This window comes from Hemitrygon akajei, chromosome 18, assembly GCF_048418815.1.
Source record: "Hemitrygon akajei chromosome 18, sHemAka1.3, whole genome shotgun sequence".
NCBI lineage: Eukaryota > Metazoa > Chordata > Chondrichthyes > Myliobatiformes > Dasyatidae > Hemitrygon > Hemitrygon akajei.
Window position 1 is genome coordinate 4,576,671 of NC_133141.1, and position 15,005 is coordinate 4,591,675.

The following is a 15,005-nucleotide window of genomic DNA, read 5'->3' on the forward strand; positions in this document are numbered from 1 at the left end:
TGCATATATTACTTTGATTTATTTTCCCTTCAAATGCTATGGATCGCACAATGGCCAAGATATTTATATGTACATAGAAAATCTAGTCCACAATGACTGTGCTTGTGCCTTATTCTTACTTGTGCTATTTGTGTGGGATTTATTTTATGACATTTTAACCATAAATGCCTCGTGTCTCTTCCCTCCCGTTTTTCTGAAGTAAATTAGGGGCAAAGAAAAACTTCAATGTTACAAAACATTCTCAAAAAGGAATCAGTTTGGAACACAGTTCATATCTGATGTTTTCACATCTGACTTTGCTAAGTGCTGGATATATTTGTACACTTTGGGATCACTGGATTGATTTTCAATAAGTTTGAAATTAATTAATTTCTGTTCTGTTTCTTTAAGGCGTTATTCGCTATCCATAGGCGAAATGCGTCTGATTTTAGTGCAGAGCTTGCACTTGGGCACCGTGTTGAAATCCTGCTCCCTCACGTTAGTGCTTCCTGTTGTCTGTGAGGTCATCTCCTACTTCACACTGATCTACTTGCTGCAATTCCCATAACAGCTTGACGTGCACTTCAGCTCCTCCAGAGTACACTCTTTATGCATGGTGCTTCACTGGGGATCTTGTTGACTGATTACTTTTTAAAGTGCTGAGTTTCTAACATCTGAAAAGTCTTTTTTTAATTGTGGTCTCCACCTAATGCCTGATCCCTTAACACTACCTTGGTGTTAGCTGGAGCTGAGCAGCTTCATCGAAGCTCTGGCTGCTTATAGTAGGATACCCTATAAATATAGCAAACTGCTGTGGGTATTTTCAGTTCTCATTCATCTCCAGCATGTATCTGATTCCTACCTCACTTGTAATGCAGCTATTTACTGGCAGTTTGATGTGCATGGGAAGAGAGCACATAGCTTTGACTTCTCCCTGTGTGTGTGTTCACATGTGATCTCTCTTTCAATTGTTTAGTCCCAATCACTGGATAAAGCTGGAATTCTAAACAAAGCCAAGGTGGCAGATAACGGGAAGCGCATCAGGTGAGAAATCTTACTCGACTTGCTGTCTTCCCAAGAGGTTTAGTGACATTGCTGTTCTTGAGTTAAATGCGGGCTAAACTCAGAGTTTCAGCTTGCTTATGCATTAAGTAGGATGTTAATTAAAGCTCTGAAAGGCTGCTTCCTTCCTGCTCATTTCCTCACTTGCAAGTTAAGTATATGTGCAAGTTCACTGTATTAAAGTTTTATGTTGTTTCACCACACGTACCAATTACTCTTTAGAACTTTGGTTTTTTTGGTACCTTCTATTCTGGTGTGATATTTAAGTGAAAAAGGCACATTCTTCTAACTGTTTTTTGGTGGCATTACGGTAATATTAATGTCAGTCTTTTATTAATTACTTTTGCAACCAACAGGTTTTCTGCCATATTTGAACATCTTACCTCGTATTCACTTTCCTTGTGGTGCTTCAACAACAGATTGAGATAATCCTTTTCTGCCTGTTTCCTCTTGTCAACTTAGTGATTACTTTCTGTATAGTCATGCACTGATGTAGGTCCAGTCGTGCAGTGTTCTGTTACCAATTAGCTACTATTATTGGAGGATCAAGTAGTTAATCAATTGTATAATTCATATTGTTATTACTAGCAGTTGATCCCTTTTTGATTACCTTCTCATTGTCAAAATCTGAGTCCATCTGGCCAATTAAAATGTTTCAGCATAGAAGTTTAATGTGAATAATATTATTTAGATTATCCACCTGATTAAAAATAGGAGACTGGCTTCTTGGTATCTGATCACAGAGTATCTGTGCCACAGTATGTATAAGGGCAATTCCCTTTGAAACACTTGTGTAGAATTTTTTTAAGTAATCATTTGTGCTTCAGTGTGCTTCTTGACCAAACCACTCTCCCATCCTCTCCCAAACGTATTGGCTATTATTGGAAATGTGCATTACTTCTCATTGAGAGTCAGCAAAGCCCATTTATATGGATTGTAGGCGTTAATTTCATAGTTTGTTGTTGTCCCAGCATAGTGCAGAAATACTACATTGGTGATTTAGCTCTTGAAGTGCAGAAAGGTGACTTTAAATATTTTCAATTACTGAAAAATCATTTCTGCCATCTGTCAGGATGTTGATTTTGGCTTCCATGTTCTAGATGTACTGTAGGCACCTGCCATTGGAAGGTCTGTACTGGCTGTGCTAACCCATGAAATTAACCTTTATCCATTTAACTACCATGCAGCAAGTTATTCCTGTTCTTGATTACCCTGATTCAAGATTCAAAATAGTTTATTTTCATTCTTCAGTACAGAGTAAACGAGACTGCAGGAAGTCACTGTTCATTCACTGACAAACACTGGCAATGGAACTTTCCTTTTCTTTTCCCCTCAGTCAATCAGTGCAGGTCTATACTTATGCACCTAACAGCTTTTCAAGCAATATTTTACGTAAACGTTAAATTCTTGTCTGTTCATTTGGTTGGAAAATCTACAGTCAGCAAAATCGCTTTGGAGCATGTCCAGTCCATTTCACTGATCCTTGGTTTGAATTTCAGGAAGAACTGGGCATCATCCTGGACTGTTCTGCAGGGAGGAATACTGACATTTTACAAAGATCCCAAGAATCAGTCTGCAGGGAGCCTGGTAATAACATTTAGACTACAATGCTATAAAAATCTAATAGAAATAATGAAACTGTGACGGTCATTTGCACCAACTGGGCTGTAAGGTGACAGGGCAGATTGGCAACCATTGTAGAGCTTGCTTGATTATTATTGCATTGAGATCTTTCAATAGATTTAATAACTGCCAAAAATGAATTGACTTAATAGGCAATTTTAACATTGGTTGACATCTCCAAGGTGATTCAGGGAGGTCCTGTCACTGCCTGTAAAGAGTTTGGACGTTTTCCCTGTGACCATCTGGGTTTCTGCCAGATGCTCTGGCTTCCTCCCACATTCCAAAGACTTATCGGTTAGTAGGTTAATTGGTCATTGTAAATTGTCTCCGGGTTAGGGTAGGGTTAAGACCATAAGATTTTGGAACAAAATTAAGCATTTGGCCCATTGAGTTTGCTCTGCCATTTCATCATTTTTCTCCTCAGTCCCAATCTCCTGCCTTCTTATCTCTTTCTCCCCCCCCCCCCCCCCCCCCCCACCCCGCCATATATCTTAATGCCATGATCAATCAAGAACCTATCAAACTCTGCCTTAAATATACATAAAGATTTGGCCTCCACAGTCACCTGTGACAAAGAATTTCACAGATTCACCTCTCTCATCTCTAAAAGTAGGCCCTCTACTTTAAGGCTGTGTCCTCTCGTCTTAGACACTCCCACCATAGGAAAGATCCTCTCCACATCCACTCTGTCAAGACATTCATCATTCAATAGGTTTCAATGGGGGTCTTTTAAGAGACTCTTGGATAGGTACATGGAGCTTAGAAAAATAGAGGGCTATGTGTAACCGTAGGTAATTTCTAAAGCAAGTACATGTTCGGCTGAAGGGCCTGTGTTGTGCTGTAGGTTTTCTATGCTCTATGAGGTCACTCCTCATTCTTCTAAATTCCAGTGAATACAGGCCTAGAGCCATCAAATACTCTTCATATGACAAGCCTTTTAGTCCTGGAATCATTTTCATGAACCTCCTTTGTACCCTGTCCAGTTTTAGCACATCCTTTCTAAGATAAAGGTCCAAAAACTGTGAACAATGCTCCAAATGAGGCCTCACCAGTTCTTTATAAAGTCTCAACATTGCTTCCTTGCATTTATTTTCTAGTCCTCTTGAAATGAATGCTACCATCACATTGGCCTTCCTCACCACAGACTCAATGTGAAAATTAACCATTAGAGAATCCTGCACACGGACTCCCAAATCCCTCTGCACCTCAGATTTTTATACTTTCTCTCCATTTAGAAAATAGTCAATCTTTTCATTTATTCTACCAAAGTGCATGACCATACACTTCCCGACACTGTATTCCATCTTCCACTTCTTTGCCCATTCTCCTAATTTAAGTTCTTCTGTAGCCTCCCTATTTCCTCAAAACTACCTGCCCCTTCAGCTACCTTCGTATCATCTGTTAACTTTGCAACAGAGCCATCAATTCCATCACCCAAATCATTGACACATAAAAGAACCTGTCTCAATACAGACCCCTACAGAACCCCTTTATTTCTACTCTTTGCTTCCTGCCAATCAGCCACTGCTTTATCAACTCTAGAATCTTTCCTGCAATTCTATGGACTCGTAGTTTGTTAAGCAGCCTTGTGTGTCACCTTGTCAAAGGCCTTCTGAAAATCCAAGTACACAACATAAACCAATTCTTGCAACACACACAAAATGCTAGAGGAACTCAGCAGGCCAGGCAGCCCAAAACGTCGACTGTAGTCTTTTCCTAGGTGCTGCCTGGCCTGCTGAGTTCCTCCAGCATTTTGTGTGTGTTGCTCGGATTTCCAGCATTTGCAGATATTCTCTTGTTTGTGATCAAATGATTCTCCTTTGTCTATCCTGCTTGTTATTTCTTCAAATAATTCCAACAAACTTGTCAGGCAAGATTTTCCCTTGAGGATGCCATGCTGACTACTACCTATTTTATGTAGTGCCTCCAAGTACTCTGAAACTACAAGCTTAACAATCTTCCCAGCTACTGAGGTCAGACTGTTTCCTTTCTTCTGCCTCTCCCTTCTTGAAGAGTAGAGTGACATTTGCAATTTTCCAATCTTCCAGAACCATTCCAGAAACTAGTGATTCTTGAAAGATCATTACTAATGCCTGCACAATCTCTTCAGCCACCTCTGGGGTGACTTAATGACCTTCAGATATTTGAGTTTCCCAAGAACCTTCTCTCTAGAAATGGCAACTTCATGTCCCCTAACACCTGGAACTTCCACCATACTGGTGTCTTCCGCAGTGAAGACTGATGCAAAATACTTATTCAGTTCGTCTGCCATTTCCTTGTCGCCCCACCACTACCGCTCCAGCATTTTTTTCCCAGTGGTCTGATATCCACTCATGCCTCGCTTATACACTTCTGTATCTGAAAAAACTTCGGGTGTCCTCTTTAATATTATTGGTATTCCATCTTTACCTTCTTACTGACTTTTTTTAGTTGCCTTCTGTTGGTTCTTATAAACTTCCTAATCCCCTAACTTACCAGTAATTTTTGCTCTATTTAATGCCCTCTCTTTGGTTTTTATATTGGCTTTGACTTCCCTCATTAGCCATGGTTGCATCTTGCCTTTAGAATTTTTACTTCCTCCTTCGGATGTATATATCCTGCACCTTCCAAAAATTCCAGAAATTTCCTGCCAGTGCTGCTCTGTCATCATCCCTGCCAGTGTTCTTTTCCAGTTAATTCTCACCAACTCCTTTCTCGTGCCTCAACCCCTGTTAAATCAAGGGTTGCTGGGTAGTGTAGCTCAATGTGCCAAAGGGCCCAACTCCACATCGTATCCCAATAATAAATGGATGCTGCAGAGAGACTAAAAATCGATGCTTGATGGTTGGGGTGGACCTGGTGAATAAAAGCTTTGTTCCTGTGTTACATCTCTTTGTGACTTTGTATTTTAACTGGACAAAGGAAGACCATTTGAAAAGGCCATGATCAAGCACACGTGACCAAGATAGGTGAGACATTGCCTTCCAGGCTGGAAGAAGGGAGCAAGATTTTGCAAGAGGTTGGAATTGGAATAGACCTACTAAAGGAGAAGGGTATATAGGATTTAGAACATTGCAGGAATAAGTAAGTGACAAATATAATTATAAGCACAATCTGAGGTATTCGGTACTGAAAGCTATACTTTGAATAAACTGCAGCATACAGAGAAGAGTTGAGATGCAGAGTGCCCAGTGCCCAATTGAATAATTGCATCTTGCAGTTCCTCTCTGTGGGCTTCCATCTGCTTTCACTGAAAAGACCATTAATCTTCACCCCTTAAATATGGCACTTCTCAGCTAGACATGTCAACTCTCCGTACCCACCCCACTGCATATTCCAGATATGTGCTCCACCTTTCCCTCCACAGTGATGTCATATCTTGGGAGAGGCCAACAAGCTGAATGAGTCATTGTACTTTGTAGGATTGTGTATGATGAGTAATGTTGAATGACTGCCATTGAGCATATCCAACTTTAATTTAGTTGTGATCAGTTGTCCTTCCCTTCTCACGCCACGCACTCTCAAAGTTCAAAGTAAATTTTATTATTAAATTACATATATGTCACCATATACAACTCTTGAATTTATTTTCTTGTGAGGATACTCAATAAGTCTAGAGAATAATAACTATAACAGAATCAGTGAAAGACTGCCCAACTAGGGCATTCAACCAGAAGACAACAAACGGTGCAAATAAATAAATAAATAAATAACCAATAAATATTGAGAACATGAGATGAAGTGTCCTTAAATGTGAGTCCACTGGTTTTGGGAATAGTTGAATGATGGGGCAAGTGAGGTTGAGTGAAGTTATCCCCACTGCTTCAAGAACCTAATGGTTGAGTGGTAATAACTGTTCCTAAATCTCATGGTGTGGGTCCTGAGGCTTCTGTACCACCCTCCTGATGGACACTGCTTTCCTTCAATAACACTCTATGTAGATGTGCTCAGTGGCGGGGAGGGTTTTACCTGTGATGGACTGGGCTGTATCCACTAACCTTTTGTAGGAGTTCCCATTCAAGGGCATTGGTATTTCCATACCAGGCTGTGATGCAGCCAGTCAGTATACTCTCCACTACACGTCGATAGAAGTTGTCAAAGTTTTAGATGTCATGCAAATCTTCGCAAACTCCTAAGGAAGTGGAGGTGCTGCTGTGTTTTCTTTGTAATTGCACTTAGGCACTGGGCCCAGGATGGGTCCTCTGAATTAATTCAAAGTTGCTGACCCTCTCCACCTCTGACCCTTCCACCCAGCCACCTGCCCTCCATCCAGCTCTTCAAGCTACACCACCCCAGCAACCCACGCTAAACCTGATTAACCCTAGTCATTGGACTGTGGGAGGAAACCCATGCATTCCACGTGGAGGCCGTACAAACTCCTTACAGAGAACGCCAAGATTGAACTCTGAATTCCAGCCCAAGCTGTAATAACATCACGCTAACTGCTATGCTACCGTGGCACCTGTATTATCGATGCCAAAATTGGTAGCTATTTCAATGCAATGCTTTTACTTTAAATCAATTATTTTAAAAAGTGATCCCAAATTGAAACTATGTAATATAAACACCTCTCTGAAAACAAAGTTACCAAATCATTCCACAACAATGGGAATGATGGCAACGACCTTGGTTGATTATTTAAAGCAATAGGTATGAGATTTGAGTGTTATGCATACACAATGCTGTTTTTGTTAGTGTATTTTATGAAACAATTAGTAGGATACCAGTAGCTGAATTCAGCGTCTTTCACTTTTCATGTTTCTCTCTGCCCAGAAACAGGCAATTGGTCAGATTGTACCCGAATATACAGTTGAACTGAAAGGAGCAACAATTGGATGGGCAGGAAAGGACAAATCCAGCAAAAAGAACGTGTTGGAGGTGAGAACGAGAATCTTTGAAATAATTGATGCAGACTATTGATTTCTCATTGGATTACCTTCCCAACAATAGGCATAAAATTGTTGGCAGCATGAAGAAGGAAAAATTAAAATGAGATCATTTTCAATTGTTACGCAGAGACTAATATCTTCACTCAGTGATGTCAATGTTTGTCTTGCATTGTCAGGCTTATTCTGAAATAGTTCCTTACATGGTACTTCTATCAATTTGGCCTTGGAGTACTTTATATAAAACAAGATCTATTACTTTATTGGAGGCATCAGCCTATTTAAATGACAGTTTTCTTTCAAATGGTGAGGAAATTTTAAACAACTATATTCAGCACTTATCTATTGGTATCCTCCAATGTCAAAGTCAAGTGTATTGTCATATGCACAAGTGTAATGAAAGGCCCTACTGCAATATCACAGGCACACAGCATCAGGTAAGGAGCATTCACCAGAAAAACAAATTATACCCAAGTTTTACAAGAACGAACACAATTAGAACAAAAATCAAACTGTGTAACTAGGGGTTCCCAACCTTTTTATGCCATTAACCATAGGCCCCAGGTTGGAAACCCCTGGGTTTGCCATTTTCGCTGAGTAAAATATCCAAATTCTGTTAATTTTCATGATTAATATCATTTTAAGTAGACTACTGAATCTACAAAAGAAACTGCAGGTATAAAATATCCATAAAATCCTAACTGCCCTATCTGACCTCAGCTAAAGTGTGTTGAAACCTTAAAACCCCTTTGACATGCTTTTTAAGGGTTTATCTGTAAGAGTGAAACAGGGTCATCACTTGTTTTACATTGCTGTGTTTCTTTGCCCATGGGATAGAAGGTGGGTTCCATTTAACTAGCACCTGGCTGTAGGTTTGGCCTGTTCTCTCTCACCAGGTGACAGTTAATTTGAATGCTATCTTTCTTTTTGCCTCTGGACATTGCCGGCTGTCCCGAAACTCAATAGATCAAATTTGTGTCAAACACTTGGGTTAAATCCACTTCTTATCACAAAAGGAGCCACTCACAGAGAGGAGGCAACATTCAGCCACTAATTCTCCAATTCGATGTTTCTGGGTGTATTGAGTGAAGGAGCTTGTAATTGCTGGAAAACTACTTTGAAAGGTTTGGGAACAGGAATATTTCTACAGGATAAATAATATCAAACGAGTCTCTTATTTCCCTACAAAGTAGGGAACTTGGTCTATCAGTTATATGCTGATTCTCAGAACCTTCCCAGCAATGCAATCTCACACAGGCCCATTGACACCCCTATTTTTCCCTTCACTCACCTACACTAGGTGCAATGATAGTGACCTGCTGATTAATTACAGAGGGCAAAATTAAACCTGCTTGGAGCTGTGACACAGCAGAACCACCTGCCATGCTTCTGTGTCTTCCATCCATTTTGGGCAGTGATATTGCAAGACGTAATTCAACGCAACATACATCAAGTGCTGGAGGAACTCAACAGGTCAGACAACGTCCATGGAAATGAACAAACAGTCAATGCTTTAGGCTGAGACCCTTCATCAGTACTGAAGAAATAGCAAGTTATGTTTTTTTTTAATCTCAAGCCTCTCCTCTCCTCCCCTGATAATGTAGTGGCAGAGTTCTACAGCTGATCGGAGTCTTGACTACTCTCGATTTTTATGAATGCTTAAAGAAAAAGCTGGCCTTGGCAGCAGTTCTCGTGTTCCAAAAGTAATTAAAATTAAAAAAAATATATACTGTATATAATGGAGTGTAGGGTTTTCAGAATGGTCAATTGTGAAATCCTTCACAGTGATTAGGTGTGGGGATTTCATCTGCTACAGTTGTGTGCTCAACCCATTTATCCCGTAATGCATCTGGTTTTGTCTGCTGTGTATGTTAAAAGTATACTTTTATTTTCAGTTGAAAACAAGAGGGGGTTCGGAGTACCTTATACAATATGATACAGAATCCGTCATTGGGGACTGGTACAAGATGATCAATGAGAGTATCTTTCAAACGGTATGTGCCCGTAAGCAAAACAAGATTATATTTATATGTAGTAGAGTGAGTTCTATTCTAAGCAGGGAATATCTGTTAGGACAGACATTGAATGAGTTTATTTAAATGCATAATACCCACTGAACTTTAATGCTACACAATGAGTCTTACTTGCCCAGAGAAGGTGGTTGCAGGGGGAGAGGGGAAGGAGGAATAACTATCTTCAGCCTTTAAAATCCACATGTTCTGGTGATGAAAGTTCTCCCAAGATGCTGTTATAACATTTTAAGTAATGGGGAGGACAAGCAGTGACATACTGTATGTCTTGAAGCATAGTTAGCACGTGGTGTTTCCATATTCAGGTGGCAGGTGGAGATGTGTCTCTACCAAAGGAGGTGTAAGATGCTCCTTCCCACCACTAGCCTGTAAGTCACCCTTGGGCAAGGTGTAGCACCTGCTTGGCTCCCCAATCAGAGTCATGTGAATCCATGGGAGCAGGTGGTGGATGGTCTTACGAGCAGCTGGTACATTTCACAAGTCCTGGTTATGCGACCACTGAAACCAGGCAGACAATCTCTGAAGAGTATTGATAATGGCTGGGGTCACCTGCCTTGTAAAGACACTGTCCAGAAGAAGGCAATGACAAATCAATTGTGCAGAAACATTTGACAAGAACAATTGTGGCCAAAGGACCATGATCACACGACACAGCACATAACGAACAGATATTTCCATATATCTACTGCCCTTGAACCCCTGGTGTTGCAAGTCTAATCTTTGGGAAGTTTTTCTTTCTCAAATGAATTAAAATGTTTTTTTTGTCTGTTTCATCTCTTTTGCATTTTATGTCCATATATTGTATGCGGTGTTTCTGATTGTATGATGTTAGTGAAATATGAAAATGGATATAGTGGGTATAATGAGTAAAATGCATTCACATCCAAGCTCCTATTCCACTAATTCCTACTTAAAACATCCTGTAATATGCATTTGAAATGGGTTCTGCACTATGCAAATATTTTATCGTTAATCATTTGATTTGCCTTTAAGATGGACACAGTGAGCACAGATGAAGTTGATTCTGCTTATGATATAGCTGCTCCGGAGAAGTTCAACAACAAAGAGAAGGACGAGAAGCAAAGTCGCTGTAAGTTTCTGGATAACTTTGAGGTGTTTATTTACGTGTCACCAGTGATACAAAATAATAATATCAAATGGATTAAGGCACATTGGACAAAATAAATTTAGTCACAAATTCTCTGAGACCCAGTCCTGTAAGTAACATCTCTGAGAAAAGAGTGATAAAAGCTTTCAATCTTGCCTTGTGTGCAGAAGGCTGAAAATGTGGTCCTTGATTTGCTCAAAGCTTAAAGTAGCCCATTGTATATCTCCAACACCAAACCTATGCTCCCTGTTGCTCTTGGTAACCAGGTATAGGATGGTCAGCAACTTTAGGCCAATCTGAGCCAGAGCAGAGACTGTTGGGGGCAGATCCTAACTGACAGCTTGAAAGGTGAAGTTGAACTGTTTTGGAATAGCAGTTGCGATGCTGGTATTCACAAGGTCACCTGGGCTGGGTGCTTCCTTGAATTCTAGAGAACTAGAAAGCATCTGGAAATGTTCATTTTCTTGGTAGGGTGGGGGAAGGGTTGAGTGACATATCAACTTTCAATGTGATTGAATTCACATTATCATATAATTAACAGAAATCTATTGTTCAAATATTATGGGATTTAATCCCTAGCTTTTGTCACACCACCATAACAAATTATATGGGTATTGGACAATTTTTAAAGATAAACAAATAATGGTGAAATTATCTTGCGTAGACATGAAGCAGCTCCTCTTCCTCTTTTTCCCTCACACCCCAGCACCACCCACCCCATGACATGCTTCCCTCCCCAGTATTCACTATATGTTTGTCTCCCTGCTGTCTTCCCATGACTACATTTATTAGTTCCTCAAAGTTAATTCAGTGGCTTGACTCATGGTAATCTGCCCCAGCTTTCATTTGCGGGACAATGTTTTCCAACCATTTGTATCTCTGAGTTAAATCCCAGTTCAGGGATTTTAAAATCTAAACTGCCACTCCAATGTCTTCTCAAGTGTTCCATTGAAGGAGGTACTGGCATAGAGCCCTTTGGCCCAACTCATCCTTGCCAACTGCAATCCCTATTGATGCTAATGTCATTTCCTGCATTTGACCCACATATCTCTATTCAATTCGAGTCCATGTGCCTGACAGATTGATGGGTTATCCATACCTGGGGATATAAAAGGGACAATGGTATTCAAAGAAAGGGGTTGGTAATTTTCTTTGAGTCTTGGTAAATATTCATCAGTATATTTCACTAACTTGTTATCAGTGCACTGGTCATTGGTGTTGTGGGATTTTGCCATGTGGCTGTTGCTGCCACTGTAATGCATTAAGTGTGAACTTGGGGAAATACTTCATTGGCAATGGAACAAGCCTTGAAGCCATTGAAGCCCTGATTGCAAATCTGCAGTGCTGGCCAATCAATAAATACAGAGAAGTGTATTTAGGAGAAGTGGTGAACAGAGGACATAAACTAACATTGGTTTAAAGAGGACAGTGAGAGAGAGGAGAGATGATTGTGCCACATGGCATTAAGGTCTAGACTGTCTGAAAGGCAGTGACAGAAGCCTTCAAATATATGAATAGGAGAATGTGCAAGTCTGTGGTCAGAGCAGTGGAACACAGCATCACATTTCTTTTTGCTGTTGCAGACTGTTGAAACTTGGTGTATTTTATTGCATACAATTCTGCTGGTATTGATTCATTGATTTTCATCTCCTCACATCAGTTAGCTTGAAGAACCCTGGGGTCAATACTACTGAAACTGCAGACACCAAGAAGGTGAAAACCAAATTAAAAAAGTTCCTACAGCGGAGACCCACACTGCAGTCTGTGAGGGAGAAAGGTTATATTCAAGGTAAGGCTCAGAGTACTGCTGAAGAACAGCAACTGATGGAGGTCACTGGGCAATTTTCACTTCTCAGCCATTTTGTTTTAAATCAGAATCAGGTTTAATATAACTGGCATATGTCATAAAATTTGCTTTGCAGCGGCAGTACATTGCAATATATAATAATAAAAAAAACTATAAATTACAGTAAGATTGTGAGATTTCATCTGTTGTAAACCTATTGTGACAACAGGCAAATTGCAGTGGGTCCTGGTCCTTGCTTCGGGAGGAGTTGATTCTGGCCATGACCAACCTCTCAAAGCACTTCATCACAGTAGATGTGAGTGCAACAGGGTGATGGTCATCGTGGCAGCTCACCCTGCTCTTCTTGGGCACTAGTATGATTGTCGTCCTTTTGAAGCAGGTGGGAACCTCCGACTGCAGCAGTAAGAGATTGAAGATATCCTTCATCACTCCTCCTACTAGTTGCTTGGCACAGATTTTCAGTTCCCTATCAGGGCCTGCTGCCTTGCAAGAGTTCACCCTCTTGAAAGATGTTCTGAGATCGGCCACCCTTCAGAGATCACAGGGTCATCAGATGCTGCAGGGATTTGCACAGGTGTCATTTTATTCTGTTTTTCCAAGCGTGCATAAAAGGTGTTGAGCTCATGATGTTAAGTTTACAAACCCTGCTAGAGCTGACATGCATCCAATTCTGTTTTTAACTTCAATCTAAATTGTTTTTTTGCTCTTAAAATGACCTTCCATAAGTTTTACCTGGACTTCTCCTATAGTTCTGGATCACCAGTCTTGAATATCACAGATCTAACCCTCAGCAGACTACAAATCTCCTGGCTCATCCACGGCTTTTGTTTTGGATATGTCCGTTATCTTTTTGAAGGTACCGCACAGCTCATCCACACAGGTCTTGATGAAGTTGGTGATAACTGTGGTGTATTCATTCAGATTGGAAAGTGAATCCCTGAATATTGTCCAGTCCACGGATTCAAAGCAGTCCTGTAAGAGCTCCTATGCCACCCTTGACCATAGTTTCCTGGTCCTCACCACTGGTGCTGGCTGTATGCCGGGAGTAGAAGTCCAGCCAGGTGATCGGACTTCTCAAAGTGTGAGCTTGGGACAGCACGGTAAGTGTTCTTGATGGTGGTATAACAGTGGTCAAGTGTGCTGGCTCCTCTGGTTCCACAGGTGATATGTTTGTGGTATCTGTTCAGAGACTTCAAGCTGGCCTGGTTGAAATCCCCCACAATGATGGGGAAGGCATCAGGGTATGCTGTTTCATGACAGCTGATCCCAGTGCTCAGCTCCTCCAGTGCCTGACTGACGTTGGCCAGAGGTGGAATGTACACCACTACCAAGATGATAGCGGAAAACTCCCTTGGCAGATAAAATGGACAACATTTGACCACTAGATGTTCCAGGGTGGGTGAGTAGGATTGCGATAATACCACACTGTCTGTGCACCTTGATGAATTAATCATGATGCATACTCCACCTCCTCTATCTTTAAAAGACTGAGCGGTCCAGTCTTTGTGATCAATGGCAGAGGCCCCCAGGCAGCAGCACTGTGTCTAAAATGCCAGGGGATAGCCACGTTTACATGAAGTAAAATACATAGCAGTCCCTGATGTCTCTCGGGTACTGCAATCTTGCTCTGAGATCTTCAGTTTTATTTTCCAGAGATGGTACATTGGCTAGCAGGAAAGACAGGAGCAGGGGGTCTGAGGGCTCTATGTTTCATCGTACTTGCAAACTAGCTTGCCTTCCACGCTTCGTTTTCCTTAAAGGGTAACTATGCTCGTGTCCTGAGTTTGCTGTCTGGAGGCCACTGATTTCTGAGGATTGATGGATTTTTTAATTGTCTTAAAATTATGTTGCTTACTTGTGCCTATGTGGTGAACTACATAGACCTGTCTGGACACGCCCCTCTGCTGACTGCTCCTGTGGCTCCTCCCACAGACCCCTGTATAAAGGCGATTGGAGGCACTGCTCCTCCCTCAGTCTCCAGGATGTTGTGTGGTGATCTCTTGCTGCTAATAAAAGCCTATCATTCGCCTTCTGTCTCAGAGAGTTATTGATGATGCATCAGCCTGTGACTGTGGATTTCAGCTGTAATTGTCCTAAATGGGAATATTTGATGATTCTCATTGGAGCTGCACACGTAGTCACCACTTATCAGCAACATCTTATTAAATACTGAAGTATCCCAGCCACAATTTGCTCATGGTTTCTAAGCCTGGTAGAAGAATGGCCTGCGATCACTTTGACACTAACCTGAACTTCGTGCTTTTACCATATTGCAGGTTAAGCAAGATGCATCTGCTTTAGGACAGGAAGCCCCAAGGACAATTGTTCTGCATGGTGTTGCATTCCTGTTTGTTCACTAAAGAAATGTATTGTCTGCATAATGCTGCAATAAGCTGATAATCAGCAATGGACATCCTGTTTCCACTGGGTGAACAAACCACAGGAAAATATAGATAGTGGTGAGGATTGCAGAAAGCAAACTATGCAAATATTTGTGCATCTATTCCTAGTTCATAGTTCAAATTTAATTG

General features: G+C 41.0%; 1 protein-coding gene across 2 annotated transcripts in view; it reads left to right on the forward strand.

Moving 5' to 3' along the window:
* arhgap27l (Rho GTPase activating protein 27, like) overlaps positions 1–15,005 on the forward strand; it is a 112,209-nt gene that overhangs the window by 74,704 nt on the left and 22,500 nt on the right. For both annotated transcript variants that reach the window (XM_073070677.1, XM_073070678.1), the window contains 7 exons: positions 391–477; positions 956–1,023; positions 2,541–2,628; positions 7,417–7,521; positions 9,425–9,523; positions 10,553–10,649; positions 12,328–12,456. In XM_073070677.1, the coding sequence (XP_072926778.1) occupies positions 391–477; positions 956–1,023; positions 2,541–2,628; positions 7,417–7,521; positions 9,425–9,523; positions 10,553–10,649; positions 12,328–12,456 (673 nt within the window). The remainder of the gene's footprint in view (positions 1–390; positions 478–955; positions 1,024–2,540; positions 2,629–7,416; positions 7,522–9,424; positions 9,524–10,552; positions 10,650–12,327; positions 12,457–15,005) is intronic.